This window comes from Artemia sp. Qi Xiang Cuo, chromosome 5 (genome assembly GCF_049724085.1).
Source record: "Artemia sp. Qi Xiang Cuo chromosome 5, ASM4972408v1, whole genome shotgun sequence".
NCBI classification, from domain to species: Eukaryota; Metazoa; Arthropoda; class Branchiopoda; order Anostraca; family Artemiidae; genus Artemia; species Artemia sp. Qi Xiang Cuo.
In genome coordinates, this window is record NC_142798.1 from 41963195 (window position 1) to 41981393 (window position 18199).

The 18199-nt window shown below is 34.7% G+C and overlaps 1 protein-coding gene across 3 annotated transcripts in view; it reads left to right on the forward strand.

Annotated features, from left to right (window-relative positions):
* Window positions 1–18199, forward strand: part of sti (citron rho-interacting kinase sticky) — a 157328-nt gene that overhangs the window by 71853 nt on the left and 67276 nt on the right. For all 3 annotated transcript variants that reach the window (XM_089089600.1, XM_089089601.1, XM_089089602.1), the window contains 5 exons: window positions 808–1075; window positions 6131–6308; window positions 10159–10251; window positions 12691–12853; window positions 14038–14178. In XM_089089600.1, coding sequence (XP_088945726.1) covers window positions 808–1075; window positions 6131–6308; window positions 10159–10251; window positions 12691–12853; window positions 14038–14178 — 843 coding nt within the window. The remainder of the gene's footprint in view (window positions 1–807; window positions 1076–6130; window positions 6309–10158; window positions 10252–12690; window positions 12854–14037; window positions 14179–18199) is intronic.

Genomic DNA, 18199 nt, shown 5'->3' on the forward strand with positions numbered 1-18199 from the left:
CGAAGAACTTGTGGCTGTAAGTTTCTACTGGTCAGGGAAAATTTTTTTGGCCTATTTCCTGGCCCCCTACCCCCTTTTACAAAAAGTTTGATCAGCTTTACCCAGGCAATTTAAATTGTTTACGGTCATTGCCCCTTAGCCTATGGGGATCATATTATCCCTGGAGGTATATATATTGGACCTTTCGAACAATGTGTACAAAATGGCTGTCTCATAATTTTGATCAGACGTTTGGGGGCTAGAGAGGGACTTGGTTAAAAAAAAGGACGTGAGGGGGCCTGGTTACTTTCCAATCAGTTTTGACTCTTTAAAAGGGCACTAAACTTTCGGTTACCAGTCGAATAAGTCTCCATCGAAGCTACGGTGACCACCCTTCCATAGGAAGTGGTCCTTGCTCTTGATGACTGATGGCTCTTTCCTAGGCTGTGGCTCTATACCAGAGCTTTGCCTCTGAAAATAATATATCGAGTTCGAAGAGGTACCGAAATCTGAATTTTAAAGAGTTGTATGCACGAACAGAGGCAACAAAATACACCAGCACGTCACCACTCTTTTCGAGAAAAGCTGAAATGATTTTGTGGTTAAAAAATAATGAAAGAAAAGTAGTCATACGCTTGAAAATAGAATAGTTCATTCCATACAGTTTTTTTTTCATTGGTTGGGGTATAAGTTCTAAATATGCAAAAATGTCACATAAATCATTTTGTGTTGCTTTGGCCGAGTTCTGGTTCATTTTGTCTACTTCTACTGCACCCCGGCTAGTTTAATCACAAATTTTAAACTATGTATTGTTTGCATTTCTTTTAGGCAAGTTGCGATTATTGGTCCCTTGGCATAGTTGGCTATGAGATGTTTTATGGATGTACGCCTTTTGACTCGGAATCCAAAGTTGGTCAAATCAGTAAAATTATGAACCACAGAGAGAACCTGGTTTTTCCCGAAGATGATACAGTTTCAGATCATTTTAAAAATCTTTTGAAATGCCTTCTATGCGATGCTAATCTCAGGTACGGAAGAAAAGACATCGAGACGCATCCATTCTTTCTAGCAATCCAATGGGATAATATTCAGAATAGTAAGTCGGTCGTTTTTTCTCTGTCTCATTGATATTACCCGGTGTTGAAGCCATAATTTTCGAACTAATGCTTTTAGCGGTAAATTTGCAAATCGATGAACTGCATACAACAAACTGGGCTAAACTGACATATAAAAGAAAGACAAATTTTCAGATGTCTTATTTTACTTTGTTTTCATTGGACGTGGAAAATGTGTTTTGAGTACATTAAAGTTGAAGTTGGTTTAAGATTAAAAATGCTCCAGTACTCAATGGTTTTTTTTTCTTAGCCTTTTGGCCTGGCTTTAATCTTTATTTTTGATAAATTTTCGTCCTACGAATATTTCAAAGCCCTAAGTCGATCAAGTCCTCTGGCTTGGCCTAAACATATTAAAATTCTAAAATGAAGTTTGATTTGAATTCCCATCAGCTTATCCGTTGCTATGCATATTGCCTTTCATTTTTAAAACCGTACTTAAATTTGGCTAATTTTTCGCTTTTATTCCATTTTCTTCAAAATATAGGAATACTTTGGCTTGACACATCTAATAACACCAACTAGTGAAGGGTTTCCTTTAAAGCTGACTTATTTGTTTTTCAAAGGAAGAAAAATATTGGATCATCTGACAAGCTCTAGGTTTTAACAGTCACTAATTATGAAACTCACATTTATTGTTAATCCAAAGGTAATTGCCGCTATAAGGCGCGTTCTTCCTTAAGGTAGTATTAAATTATGGCCAACATTCAAAGTGATTTATTTCACCTAGAAATTATTAAATGAATTTAAACGCTTTCAGACGTTGAAGGCGTAAGGTAAATCTTTATTAATGCAATAGTTATAACAAAATTCCTACTTTAGCTAACAGAGAGCAGAGCTCGATGTGTTAGCTTAATACATTGACAATAAGGTAAAAGTAACACTTCAAAGTAATACATCTTCAGACAAAAATAACAACAGATCAAGAAAACAAGCAGCAAAAGACAAAAAAAAGAAGAAAAAAGGACGGAGGAAAAAGAGTAAAGGTCATCCCAGTGCGAGTATAAGTTAAACCAAGATTAAAAATGAATCTAACATTCGTAAGTCCCCACATCTTGACAAGGCTTAATCCTCAAGACAATTTTTTTTTTATTGATAAACGATTCTTAGGAGTTACTTCAGCCTGGTTAAATTTATTTGCAATATAGGGGAAATCTTAACCCTTTCTGATTTAAAGGGCTCGGCAACACGTAGCTGATTTCGGGAACAGATTTCAGCATCAGTGGACAAACGGTAGCTAAGAAAAATGTGTTGAAAGAAAAATCTATTGCGCAAGATTTTCAAAACAAAGAATCATGGACACAAATAGTCAACTGGAGTTTATTAATAGTTGCATGATTGATCTCAGCTTAGTTCTCAGTTTAGTTCTCATCTCAATAGCGGGGTCTTTCACCACAGACATCTCTGGCTGACTATCTATTTGTATCCCTATTTTTTGTGATGATCATGATGAAAATCTGCGCTGATTTTGTAAATGGGTGCTGAAAACAAGAAAAAATTTCAAGCTCAAATCGACCCCGATTTCTTGTAAAATCGGCGCTGATTTGGAAATCAGTTCCCGAGATCAGCTACGTTTGCCCAGCCCTTAACTAGAGGAAGATGAAACTTCTTGGAGCAAATATGGACAGAAAAAAAGGTAACCCCGGCAATAGTCTTATCGTGAAATAATTTTTTTGAGATTAAATATAAAAAAAAACATTGGTTTTTGTAATTCTTTAGTCGTTTGAGATTAAAAATATCCAGAAATAAAAAGAAAATATGGGTTTCTGATAGATGTTGTAGTTTTGAAGGGCGATGAATAAAAGAGCCAAGAATCCTTACTGCATTATTTTGGATTATTTGCAGGGGTTGTAAGTAAACCGCAAGCGTGTTGAGGTAAATTTTAGGACAATATTTAAGATAGGGTTCAATAAGGGACTGATAGAAGATTTTAAGAATGGAAACACGTGCTTTAATCTATAAAGGCATCCCCAATTATGAGCAAGCTTCAGACGCAAATAATCAGCGTGTTTTCGGAAAGACAACTTCTCATCTATAATGATCCCAAGGCATCTAAATGACTTAACCCTTTTTATCCTATTTTGATCTAAGATTAGTCCCTCTATCCTGATCTTATCAAGGGCCTGCTTTGACTGCCTAAATAACATGAGCTCAGTTTTTGATAAGTTTGGAGGGAAATAGTTACAAGAAAACCACGTATTAAGGGAATTCATTGCTGTCACCAGATTTTCAACCAGCAAGGAAGGACTTGGAGCTTTTACTGTCACTGCAGTGTTACCTGCAAAAACTACATCTAAGGTGCCATTAGAAGGTAAACATCTGGTTGTGTTGTTTTATTTTTAGTCCCAATTTTTTCTTTTATTAAATTCCAAGTAGTTTGAGGTGGGTTCGATTTCATAAATGAATTTTCGTAATAGATTATTTTATATATTCTGAGAATTTTAGATAGCAAATTTCTATTGGTTTTGTAACGCTCTATATTATGATCTGAAGGGTACCTCATTCTTATCTTGTAGAGTCGATTTTTTTCATGATTAGGTTTTAATAGTTAGGTGCTTATCCATGGTTTTTGGGTGAACGTCATTTCCGGCGCAAAGTTTTATGAGGATAGCAAAGATTCAACTTTTCATTTAATATCCTTTAAAATGCATCTAAACCATTATTTGGATCTTCCTCTTTAATAACTTAAATTATAGTCTATATCTTTAACTTTGATTTTAACCTTGTAATATTTGTCTGTGAGTAAATTCTTCTTTTTGAAAAATTACTTTTAGACTATCCTTATGTTTTGAAATGGGACATAATAATAAGCAATGGTCAGACGAACCTTCTATAACCACGAAAATGGCTCCCCATGCAGGTGCGAAAATGTTGTCAATTAGAAAAGAAGAGAAATTAGACATTCCAGTCGGAATGAACATACAGAGTTTATACTGTATGGTAGATTTCATTCTAAGAAATGCAGCAGATGCCTACCAGTACCAACTCTCAACGCCAAATTCATTGATGTAGCACAACACAGGAGGAATTACTGGATGAATCTAAGCTTGATAACCTTTCTGTTTTTTCTTCTTTATAAGAGATGATCGAATATCTTTAACTGATTTGCCTAAATCATCTGTTAAATATACCTTTGAGAAAATTGGGTACTTCTTAATATTGACTTCTTTTCTAAAAGCTTGGTCACTAAGTTTTTTATTTCCTTGCAAAACCATGAATTAGTCATTTATATTGCAATAGGTCACTAATTTTATTAAAACTCCTCTTTTGATGAACACTTTTAAGTTCCATGAAATAATATTTTTCCGTCGTTCATGAGTTTCTAAAACCAGCACTTTTTCTTGAAAGTGACCCAAGTCTAGAATTGTCAAGAGACTTACTGGATAATAGGTCTTTAACCTCCTCTTTTAGCTTTGTAATAACATCAACATGTGCTCGACTTGAGCATTCCAAGTTTAGGGTACTGGAGGATACACTGCTTATCTCGGATCTAATTTCTATTATTTCATTTCTTAGACCCTTTACGTTATCTAAAATAATTTTAACAGTTAATAAAATCTGTTGTACACTAGCTGCAAGATTTTGAATGGATTTATGTATGGTCATAGAATTTGTTGAGTCCTGAGTCGATTCCAAGTCAATTTGTCATTTCTTACTTTTTTCCATCTCACAAATTAGCAAGCACTAGCAAAGAAGCTGTATGGTTCGGTTCACTTAAATTATTTTACTGGATCGTACAATAATATGTTATCTGATTGAGAGCATTGAGTGAACTGATGTAATGAGAAGTTTTTTGGCTAAAGTACCGCACTGGCTCTAAAGAAATATGATCTCTGGTATGAAGTGTTTTGCTCTGTATTCGAGATAATAAATATGCGAGGTCGGCTAAAACATTGCAGATGATTTCTTACCAAGAACTAATTTAAGATTTACAGCTTTATAAATGAACCTGTATAATTTGCCACTGTTCGCTACTCTCAGCTCTGACAACAAGCATACACGATGTCATTTCACCCAGCTAGCATTCCTCATTATACACCCAGTGTTCAATATAGCCAAAGACAGCCAATGAAAACCTTTCTTGCTTCCAAGAGAAACTTGTATTTTCATTTCAATGAGAAACGAAAATTGTTTCGCAAAGATAATTTTTTATTGTTTGTCAGTAACAGAAATTGGTTACAATTCGTTGCAATAAGCTATATTGACCATGGGGACAGTCAGTAGGTTTCAATATTCACAAAATAGTATAAGCATTGTTTTTTTTTTTTTTTTTTTTTTTTTTTTTTTTTTTTTTTTTTTTTTTTTAATCTATGTCGTTTGACAGGTTTGTAGGGCATATTTTATAGGGCTTTCTACATTTTTATTTATTTGTTATTTATTTTTTGTTGTTTTCGCAAGTACTCGCCGTTTTAATAGCAGCTTTAACTATGGGAATTCTTCGCTTTCGGAATTTTCCTAAAAGCCAACTCTGGCAGGAAATCCGCAGCGCTCGTGTTTTGGAATGCTTCTAGGACAACTATCATTTTTTTTTTCGCTATCAGATGTTTACCCTTGTAACGGCAATATCAATTTTAGGAGAAGAGTTTAGAAATAAAGGAAAAGAATATTTCTTATCATTTAAACGGCTTGATTTTTCCTGATAGGACATACGCTTTTTTTGCTTTTGGAACTGGAGTTTTGGAGTAAAGCTCATGGTAGCACGATGCATTACTAATTTTTGTCTATAATTAAGTGACAAACCCCTGAAATCATAGTCTCTGGATTTCCTTCTGAGCTCTTTGGCGTTGAAACGACATAGAGTAATCGTTCGCCTGGGTAATCTACGAAGTGTCTGTTGACGATGTCGTCCTTTCAAGATGAGCATTGTTTTCATTTTACCTCACGAGTTGCGAAGCGCTAGAACCATTTTTTTTGCATTACTTTGGGCCAGAGGCAATTTCTTATAAGCCTTGAATGACTTTGAAAGTCTCCATAGAAAGTAATCTAACAGTTGTACTTTATTATACCTAGGTGTTTCTATATATGTTTTTCTTTTGTAGTGACTCCAGAATACATTCCTGTGGTGAGCAGTCGAGATGATACTTCCAATTTTGAACATTTCGATAGTGAACCCCGTTCAACCTCTTCTATAGAAGGAAGGTTCTGCAAGAAAGACTCTAAGGATACATTGGAGAAGAATCTGCCGTTTATTGGATTTACTTTCACTAGGAATGAAGGGTAAATAATCACCAGCTAATTTTTATAGCATAAAATATCTTTGTTTTGCTAGAATGTCAGGTTGACTTCACTAGTTGACCAATCATAATAGTGATAAATTGTGGTGTCCTTTTTTCTGGAAAGCTTTAGTTTCTCTGTTTGATACTGTGTTGGATGTTATTTTCTAGTCTTGTCTGTTAATGCAGTAACTTCTGCCGTCACCTGCTCTGGTCCATCGATGTGTGCTGGAGACTGGATGAATCTTTGGCGAAAAATACTCCGCTGCAAGTCCCTCCCAGACTGGAAATTCCACCGGGACGGAAAAACAAAGACGTGGATGAACGCTGTCAATACAGACCTTCAGCCCATTGCAGGTTTTCTCCGACAGGGTCGCCGTTGGGGTTCAGACTGGCTACGAATAGTACTTCCACCAACCCACGACTGCGACAAAGGGTGTAAATTACTATCGATTTTGTCATCGTGCCAGGGAGAGCTCCTATCCCTCGGTGTCCTAACTTTATTACTCGTAAGCAAGTCCTTAGAATAATTTACTTGTGCAAGCTTCAAATCTTACTGAATAATCTATTTAGTGCATGGACCTCTGTAAATAAATGACCCTGCTACTTTCAAGTGGAACTATTTGAGGTTTTTAAAGGTGAGCCATTTGAAGTTAAAAAATCTGAGGTTCCAGTGGGCAATGCACGACAGATAAGAAAAGAAAACATTATCATTACTTAATTTAAGAAAAAAAGAAGAAAATAAAGTCAATACTTTATTAATCCCTTGCCCTACATCATTTAGTAAATAGCTCCTCAATTTGGTTTATGCCTGATACTAAAGATTAATAATCAGGAGAGTCATAGGAGAGTGACTGTAATGGTTTATTGCCTTTGTAACCTTTCATGTTACCTGATATCAAGACTTCAAATCTTTTCCCTTCTTTAGTGTGGGTAGTGCACTGATATAATTAACGCGTATAAAATTGCCAAGGGTATTGGTAATGTTGAAATTCGATGTCTAATTTTAGTCATGGTCTCGTTGCTGATTATCATTATTACAGAATTTATAAAAATAAAAAAGGATAATTGGCCAACAATAATTTTCTACAGGGTAGTTTTATATGTGGATTAGTCTGCCTACGAGGCAGCAGCAGCTGCAGTTGAATATGCTTATCTTTGAATATTAAAGTGTACAATTGTTTATGAACAATTTCACTCCAATCATTACTGTTTCATCTTCATGGTTTTCAATCCTATATTTCTAATTTTTCCTTTGTTTGCATCATGGTTTCCCATCCTATATTTCTAATTTTTTCCTTTGTTTGCTTTGTTTGCATCATGGTTTTCCGTCCTACATTTCTAATTTTTCCTTTGTTTATATCATGATTTTCCATCCTATATTTCTAATTTTTCCTTTGTTTGCTTTGTTTGCATTATGGCTTTCCATCCTATATTTCTAATTTTTCCTTTGTTTGCATCATGGTTTTCCATCCTATATTTCTAATTTTTTCTTTGTTTGCATCATGGTTTTCCGTCCTACACTTCTAATTTTTCCTTTGTTTACATCATGATTTTCCATCCTATATTTCTAATTTTTCCTTTGTTTGCTTTGTTTGCATTATGGCTTTCCATCCTATATTTCTAATTTTTTCCTTGTTTGCTCGATTACTGATTTTGTATTCTGTATTTTGATATTCAGGTATAGAGATATATTTAATATTTCGATATAGTTTGCTATTAGTGATATGCTATTTCCAGTTTTTTGTTTTGTTTAGGCTCATGTTCCCTGTGTGGTTTTAAAGTAAGGCGACACTTTTGCTGGATTCAGTGTAGGATAGTTATGATTCAGCTTTGTCCATTAACCGAATTATATTCTTGAAGCTTGCTTATTTTAAATTGAATTTCTTAGATTGACAATATTCTTTGTATTGAAAATGCTCGAGAACATAAGAAAATTGGAAATTGTTTGTATTTATAAGCAAGTTTAAATCGTTTTTTAATAAAAAGCCGAAATAATATCGTAATTCTGGTTTCAATAGATGGATAGATCTAAAACCACTAAATTCATTATTGTAAGTATATTTTCCTTTTATTGCAACTTACAGCTGTAGGCTTGTCGCAAAAGTGTATGTTTCACGGGGAACTTAAATCATGCAGCAAGCACTGTGTTTTGTATTATTTGTAATAATAAATAAAATTATAATTTTGTTTTTATTCTTTGTCATCTTTACTACTTCTTAATTATTGCTTTCTTCATTACCGTAAGCAAGTTTTGCTTTTAAACTTCTATCTTTACAAATTTACCAGCTGTAGTAAAATTCGCTTTGGAGGGAAAACAGCACTTTTCAATAAAATTAGCTTTGATATTTCACACACATGTTTTTCTAATGCTTGTAGTTAACCTGATTTTTTGTAGTTTCTTTTCAAAATTTTGGATTTGAACTTGGCTGCTTTTTGTTTAATATTAGCAGCTCAGCTTTTTGGAGGACAGGCAATACAGAAAACAAATCTATGGCGTATACTCTGGCGTGGATTGGGGAGGGGAAAAATTATTTTGCTTCCCTTTCCTAATGCAAAATTTGAAGTGGCCTTGTCCCCTCCCCGTTTACCAAAACTTGGAAAACTATAGGTCTCCCCGTTTGCCTGCGAGCCCAGGGGACTTGTTGGTCATGTGTCAACCCAAAAGCACGGTAGTCTGCCTGAGATTCTAAGCAGGCGAGCCCATTAGCCTTCGGTCACTTGTTGGCCTGTGAGTCCAAGCAAATTCAGTCCCCCTTTTGCATACAACTCCAGTCAACATTGTCCGTCATGAATCAACCGAGAAATCTCGATCATCCCTTAAGTTCTGTGACTATCTACGTTAGTTCTTTCCCAAGATGGATGGATGGATGGATGGATGGATGATAGACTATCTATCAACAAGGGAAAAATGACATCATTTTTTATACCTTCCTGAAAAAGGCTTATGCCAGCTGTGCCTCTCACTCAGACCATCAAATGTCTAAGTTTTTTCTCCAATTAGCCATGAATTGATGACTGATTTTAATTCAAAAATCAACGGACTCGAACAACCAACGGACAACGAAATCTCCATTGATTTTTGAATCAAAATCAAGTTGCCATCCCTTCATGGCTAATTGGAGAAACCGCCAAGACAGTTCATAGTCTCAGTGAGAGGCACAGTTGGCATAGGCTTTTTTCAGGAATGTATAAAAAATGATGTCATTTTTCCCTTGTTGATAGATACTCTATCATCCATTCATCCAACTTCGGGCAGAACTAAGGTAGTCATAGAACTAAAGGGATGGTCGAGATTTTTGGGTTAACTCATGACGGACAATGTTGACTGGACTTGCATGCAAAAGGGGGGGGGGGAAAGCTGAATTTGTCTGGACTCATAGACGAACATATTTATTCTCAAGTATTTTTGTCTAAGAGGAGAAAAATACCCCCTTCCTTTAACTATTTTTTTTTCCCCACCTGTGTGCGTAAAATTTATAACGTTGATTTTTCTTCACAATTGCAGCTTTTACCCAAAAAGGAATATGCTTTCAATATTTACTTTTTATTGATGATAAAAAAAACCTAATGTCTTGCTCAAACTCGTTTTCCCTAGATTGTGATTATGACACTCTACCATCTGATATAGCCAGACTTTTTAGTTGGTTCTACACCATTGGTTGTATTTTCTATTTAGGATATAAACGGGTTTTCTCTAGAATTAGACACTTCGCAATTATGTGCATCTGTTTTTTTTTTCTAACTAGCTACTTTTGTCATAATTGTATGGATTCCTTTAACCAATTAAAAAAAGGAATTGTTGCTAAAAGTTGTCTTTATTTTTTAGTTAATTTTTTCTTTCTTGCCTTTAGAAGTTTGAATGACGTGCTAAGTCCTGCAAAACTTAAAGAAAATGTCAAGCCCAGGAGAAAGACTTTAGTTGCAGTTAATGTTCAAGTGGAAAGGTAAGCTTCTTTATTTACTACTTCAGTTATAAACTAATTTCAATAATATTCTTGGTCCATGGAGTCTTGCACCAAACGTAAAGCAGAATTTGTAAAGATATTTTTTGCTGATGTCCAATTGTTTGTTTCCAGCATAGTCTAACTAAACATTTCTTTTATTTGCTATTGAGTTATGAGTCTAATACAAAATTATATTTATTATATTTCGAAATGTGCCTCTATTAATTTATTCTCACTTTAATTTTTGCGTTTTAAATAATTTAAAAGAACCAAGTTGGAAAGTTTTTATAAACTTAAAAAAGAAGATAATTTCAGATTGGAATGTGGCGCATCTGTTATGACCCCCAACAATAAATTAGAGTTATCCAGCACTACTATAAGACAGGGTAAGATCCCTTTAGAACAATTTCATACACGAGTTTGAAAGCGAGAAGGTCCGATCTAAAAGCAGAATCCAAAAAAGAATGTAGCACTTCGAGAAGTTGGGGACTTGTAAAAACATTGTGAATATTTCACTTCCAAGGTGTGACTGTTATTAAAAAAATCCCTTGTTCCAATAATGAAATGGTATACTATAGTAAAGGGAAAGGGCTGAGATGTATTTTAAGGATGTATCTTTATCCTCTATAGAAGTAGTGGGTAATGGTAACGTTAGAGGTGTATCGATATCTACCACATTATACTGTCACGATTGGAGGGTTGGGCGTAGCAACCCCCTTTCTCTTTAAGATAGTCTATGTCCATTGAAATTTTTGACCGTTTATATACTCCTAATCCTGTTGATTCTTTTTGACACTGTCTTTTACTTTTGTTTGAGAAAATGTTTTTTTTTTTATAAATAATTGTGTAATAAGTCATTATTTGTGTTTTCTCCTCTTCGTTTTTCTTAAAACCTTTCCAATTCTTAATGCTACTTTTTTAAACAATAGTTTTTTGGAATCCTCTCCATTATTACTTAAATTTGACATATATATGACGTTTTAGTTGGCGATGAAATTAATAAAGTTCGAAATCCAGCTGAATTTAATTTATATTAATCATAGACGCTAAATGAAGCATAGAATGTAATTTGAAATTTGATATCTTCAAATGCAGCACAGTTGTTCGTTTTGTTAACACCATCGTGGTTGAACGGTGTCCGCTGGGGTTTTCTTGCGATGTTCCGCATTCTGTGGGACATCAAGCTACCATAGGACCTTGCGCCGTGAATCTTGACGAAAAAAGAACAACTAGCTATATAATAACAATTTGAATGTATATACAAATGTATATACATACAAAATTGAATGTATGTGTCTCCGTTTGTGTGTCTTCTATGCATTACTACACTGTTCATCCGATCGGCAAGAAACTTTAAGAGGCTGTTGAATACACTCTTGTGAAGGCATTGGGTATAAAATCGCCCCCCCCCCCAAGCCCCTCTTAATTCTCTTCGCGCATACTGAAATTGGAGATCCCTCGGCCCAAATAATTAACAGTAATTTTTGGTCAGATTGTTCACATTTTCTGTATATTCATTTTGTGTGTTAGTTAATTATGAATTCTGTCATCCAACACGCTTCCGGAATTATAAAATTTTTTTTAAAGCGATCTTTCTGAATTTGGTATTCACCAATACTTTTCAAATTTAAAAACACTACTTTATTTTACATTTGGGGAAATTTTTCGTGGGGATGGGGATGAAGGGAGGAAGGAAGGAGAATTTTCCAAATTAAAATCAATTTGACTTTTGAATCTTTTTATGACTTTTTGCATATGTAATATTCAAAATGAATTAATTAGTTACTTCACATTAATGTAGGGTAAAAGACAACTTTATTCAGTCTGGGATTAAATTTATTGTGAAAACGTTTGGAAAAAAATAGTTTTTGAAAAAATCAGGGAATTTTCAATATTAAAATGAATTTGATTAGCACATTTTCCCGTCTTAACGGTGTTAAGATTTACCGAGACGAGAATCGTCCATGGAAAAAGTTTTCTGGGTGGAAACATTTAAAATTCTTTTAAATTTAACAATGCAATCGTTATTAAAACGCAGGGGGAAATTTTCCCGCAGGGAAGGGGGGAATTTGTCATGGGAGTATCAACCGCGGGTAAGAATTTCTTTTGGAGGCGGGATTCTCTGGGGGGGGGGGGTAGGGCTATTTTTCTTTAAGCTCCGTTCTTTTAAGATTAAAGCAGCGCAAGACAGCTAGACTAGTAAATAATAATCTAAGCGATTATTGGTTCTAGCAAAATTCAACTGCGGCAAATTCAACAGCACAATAGCCTCTTCAGTTGTCAGACCTTCCAAATATTGTATTTCCTCTCCGCTTTGTTTTCTGTTTCTCGTTTGTTCTCGACATGTATAGTTTCATGGCGAAAATTGAATTTTACATTGCCTTGTTGCTTGAAGGTCCTATCAAGGTTCTGCCAACGAAATATTTGAATTTGTTTTAGTGAAAGTACAGAGAAGACTCCAAATCAAAATGCCGTTGATTATGCGAGCAGAATAAGCGCTGAAGTAAGAAAGTCCCGCCAAAAAGATGAAGAAATAAAAAAACTACGTCAAAAGAATTCACAGTTGGAAAAACAGCGTCGGGAGGCTTCTATTGAAATGCAGGTTTGTCTCTTGTTTTTATTTTTACTGCTAATGGGCCATAGGAGTAAGGATAATAACACAAATTCTGAATGGTCCATATTTTCTTTCGGGCGGTATTGTTGACTGAGTCCAAGTTATTAAGGCCAACCCTCCGAAATTGGTCCATTCTTTGAATCCCATGAAAAGAAGTTTTTTTACCCCCCAAAATCCCCCGCCCCCCCAGCACACTCAAGGTGTTATCATGGGTAACTTGTATCTGTGTTGATACCCCCTGTAAAAAGTTAAGTACTTAGAATATACCAGGACAAAAAAAAGAAGGTTTTTGTATGAAGAGTTTTAAAAAGCTGCTTGGTATTTGTCCTAAACCTTTATTCTTTTCATTGTGACACTTAAATGTTTATTTAAGAAAACAAAACGAAATTGACTTTGAAAAAAAATAAAGAACGATGTTACTACTTAAAGCGAATATGAATTATACAGTGTATGGTAGGAGGGGGACTGCCTCTCCCCTCTCTATTCCTCAATTATGGGTAATACTTTCTTGAATGCTACAGAGAGGGTCGGCTGCTAATTGGAAGTTAGTTGTTCACCGATTGTCTTTAAAGAAAATACGAACAGAAAAATTTACTGTTTAAAGTATGACTAAATGTATAACTAAGAATGACTGAATACAATTAAATGAACCCTATAACATTCAAACTATTATGATACAACTTTCTAATTTTATCATATTGCTCATGTGTTAGAACATTCACTCTTGGAGTATTATCTATACCGTAAAGGGGAAATGGAGAGAGGTAGGATATTGGAATGGGTGTCCCCTTTCCTTTTATGTACTTAAAATGGTATTGGCTGTTTAAATTTTAACAGTTGCTCTGTACTTTTTGTACACCCGATTTTGGCTCGTTTTTAATATCATATTTAGGTTATCTTATTTATGAAGGAGCTACTACTTCATAAACCCTCGCCTTTTACGCTTATATTTAACTATCGTTGGAAATGCTCTTAGATGTATTTGTTTTAAAGAAATTTAAGCTTTTCTGTCTTATGGCTTCGGTATTCAAAAGAAAAGAAAATAAACCATTACAAAATAAAGATTACTGTTACTGTTTTCAGTCCTATTGGAGTTCAATTTTTTTGTTAAATTTAACACATTCGAATTTCGAAAATCCCGCGTTCATTTGAAGTGTAATTTTATCTTATAGAGACTTGCAAGTGCATTGGAAAGGGAGCAGCTGAATAGAGCCGCTAATGATTCTTTAGCCCTTGAGAAGATTCGACATTTGAAAGACGACTTTTCGAAAATATATTCCGGAAAGGTCAAGGAAGCCATCGAAAATTATGAGGTACAATGATCAATAACTCTTATTTCTTAATTTGTCTGTTAAATATTCTGTGTGACCACCTCAAAAATAAAAGTACCTGTATAAGACACTTGGTGAATGACTATCGCTTGAGTTTATTTTCTGTTAGTCTTTTAGACATCTTAGGCGATTAACCAACAATAATAGTGTATATAAACACACTTTGTCACTCAAAGGCTTACTGACCACACTATTTTAGAAAGAGTTGCTTAATTTTAAAATCTGAATTTTGGTTGGAAGAATGAATTCCACCACCAAAAGCATGAAAGTGCCAAACAGTGTCATAAAGGTGTATTTATGGCATCTGGCTATTGAGATTTGGTCAAGTTAAGATCACGATCCCCAAACAAAGCTGCCACTGGTAAAGGCGGTGGCCACGGACCTTCTTTGGTCTGCTGATCACATAGATTGGAATCCTTCCATGATTCCGGCTCAAATAAATTGCAACATCGTTAAACATTATGAGGGAGAATGGTCCCTTATTTTTGGTTTCTTAATTTATCTGTTAAATATCCTGGGTGAACATCCAAAAATAAAATTCGTGTATGACTCATTTTGTCACTGGTGATAACTCAGTTTTATTTTTCAATTTGTCTGTTAGATATCCTAGGCGACTAACCAAAAATAAAAGTAAGTATAAAACAAGTTTTCTCACTGAAGGGTTTACTGGACACACTATATATAAAGGAGTTGCTGGATGTAAATTTTAAAGTTTTGGCGGGAAGATTTAAGTCTCACATAAAAAGCATGAAATTGCCGAACAGTATCATAAAAGTATACTTATAGCAATTATTCATTGATATTTGATTAAAGTAAGATCATTAGCCCCAGCCGAAGTTACCACTGACACATGGCCACTGGGAAACCCCGGGATCAGGGACCTTCTTTGGCCCGCCGATCATACAGATTGAAATTGTTCAATGATTCCAGCTCAAATATGATGCAGGACCACCTAAATAGATAAAAAAAACAAAAACAATCACTCCTCCTTATATCACAATTTGTCCGTTAAATACCTCAGGGGGTCACACAACGATAAAAGTACGCATACAATACATTTTGTGACTGAAGGATCTAGAATACATTACATTGTACTATATCAAAAAGAGTAGCTAAATGAAACGGCAGCATCCAAAAAGGATGCAGTATAATTAGGAATGGAAAAAAAAGTGTGGATAAAGTACATATACAGTAAATCGGTGCGCTCTTTTAAAAGAGAAAAAAAACTTGTGGCAGAAGAAAAAAATCCTGGAATATTTGAAAACTCGATTTTACTCATTAATTATTAGTTAATTTAATAATTGTTAAATATTAATGACATACTTACAATAGTTAGTGTTCGTGATATAGTCGGCACGGTGCTAAGTGACAGAACAGACTGATATCAGAAAAAGTTAAGAATGTATAGAAGGCATCTATCTTTCGTAATATCATAGAAGAACGTTTAGATTTACAGATCATTTACAGTGGTTGATTTTCGTTGATTCTGAATTGGCTTTTGAGCCAGCAGATAGCCAAGGAATTATCAAAGTCCTTCCTTTGTATGGGATTCTTGATGATATTTTACTAGATAAGAAATTAGTGATGAACTTTGGACTTAGCCATGAACTTTGGTGAGGAACAGATGGAAGAAGTATAAATTTTTTCACTCGTATTGTGCTATGCCTTAAGTGTGGAGGTTGTATAAAATATATAGAAAGTAGAGTAACGCAAGCTCATGGCGTCCTTGCTAAATTTAGGAGCGAATGATGAGGTTACGAAGGATTTAGTAATAGTGTTCATATGAAAGGTGTAAAAAGGGCAACACAAAGTTATGTTGTTATTGCTCAATTTAGGAGTGTGCGAGAGGCGGAAGAATTTCATTAAAGTCGGAACTTTGGGCATCTGAGGCAAAAGTGATGAGTTTAGCTAATTACGACACAGTATCTTTGACACTGAAGAATTACCTGGAAGGTATGCGAGACATTTAAGAGAAATGGTTGTCATAAGGCTCGGAGATGAGGTGTCACATGTCACTTCTTAGGAACAAAGTGATCCAGTTACATTCAGTTTATGTAGGATGAACTAGTTGGCTTGTTCTTATCCCTTGGATAGACCAAACACATGAAACTTCAATTCTACTAAATTGCCCACGTATTTACAAAAGAAAGGTTTGTCTCCACAAGAGCAGTGGACTTCTTGGAAGAAATGATTTTTTTCATCCTCTTCTCTTGATTGCCCGTTTTTCAGTTCCTCGTTTTCTCTCTTTTCTCGACGGGAAAAAATTAACTACTTCGTTTCCGATGAAATGTTAGTGATATATATAGTGTACATATGTGAAGGGAACAAACTTTATAGATGACCATTTAATGTGTTTATTAGTCAAGCCAGCAAGCAGTATCACTAAAAATAACTGTATATTCTTGTTTTTCATAAAGTACAGGTGAGCGAAAGAAGCTACATTTTTCCGATGAGCCGGTTAATATTTTATTGGTATATTTTTATGTTTGCATTAGGATCTAGTTATGTATAGTTTTTTTTTTCAAGATAGCCGGCTCAAGTTTGTTTTGCACTTAAGTAATATCCAATATGGTTCTTGAGAAGGAAAATTTAAGTTTATGAAGCCAGTTATTGCTATAATCTAAAGACTTGGACACTTGTTTATAGCAAGATTTAAGCTTGTGCCTAAACTTTTGATTCTATTTCCTTAATTTCTCTTTATCAGGAAGACCCACCACTTTAAAACGTAGTCACCCTTGCTCTCTTAGAATTCATCAAGAGGTTAGTATAAGAGTGGGGATGTTACCCCCATTCTTATATCTATTAATATAAATTCAGTTATATTTTTTAGTTTCCTCCTGGAAAGATTCAGCTAGGTGGATGTATTTGTGTTTTATCAAATTGAATTGAGTATCATTACTGAAACTTGGTTTGGAATGGACTCGTTGCCACTGAACTTTTCGAACACAAGGCTGACTGTAGCTTTTAGCTGTCATTTTAGACAACGATCAGCCATTTAGTTCAAAGTAATCTGCAATAGGGACTGGCAACACTTGACACTATTACAAACTTTCTGGTAGCGTCAATTATGTAGAATCATGTCCCTAAAGAAGAGATGGCAAGACCCTTGCTCAATAATTCAGATTGCAGACATAACCATCTTACAGCTGTATTCTACTCTTGCACAAGGTGAAAAATCCTTGAGTTTGAATTTAACGAGTTCTATTGTTTTCAAAAACAAATCTTAACACAAGATATGTGAAATAAAATAATCAGACGTCACCTGAGTTGAACCAAATACCGCGTGTTCCAATCCATAGCATAACTTCAGTTGAAATCAAGTATAAAAACCTAAGTCAGTTTCTCATAGGAATGCAATCAACACCATCTAGCAGTTTTTAGGTTGGTTGTAATGATGTCACTTGACTAACATGTCTTAGTTGTATTTATATTATTGTGCCTTAGCATAAATTTCCATATTACCTCTTTTTATTACCGATCTTAAAAATCTATTAAAAAGCGATTAGAATGCAAGTCTGTATGCCCGTTGCGGTTGAAATCCCACACTCTATATCAATTTTATCTTTAGTCTATAGATCTCGGCTTTTTTAAAGCACTTATTGTTATTAAGCTCAATTGTCTCTCTTTAAAAGTCTTGTTTTGGATTTATTGTTGAATACAAGTCCCTCTTTTTGTAGGCCCCCTAAAATCCTGTCAAGACCACCCTACAGGATCCGAAATCGGGATAGCGTTTGTTATACTAACTCCTGAACAATAAAAAGCACCAAAGCTTGAAATGATTGCTACAAGTGCAACAAAATGAATGAAGGATTATTATACGAATGAAATAATTTTTTTTGTAGTTTTTATTAAAGAAAACAATCACAAATATGATTTTGGGAATGAGTAATGAGTGATAAATGAAAATTATGTTAATATTTGACCTGAAAATTTTATGGGGGACAGGGGGGACTCTAATCAAGATTTTACCCTAGGCGCAAGAGAGGCCAGAACCGGTACTGTC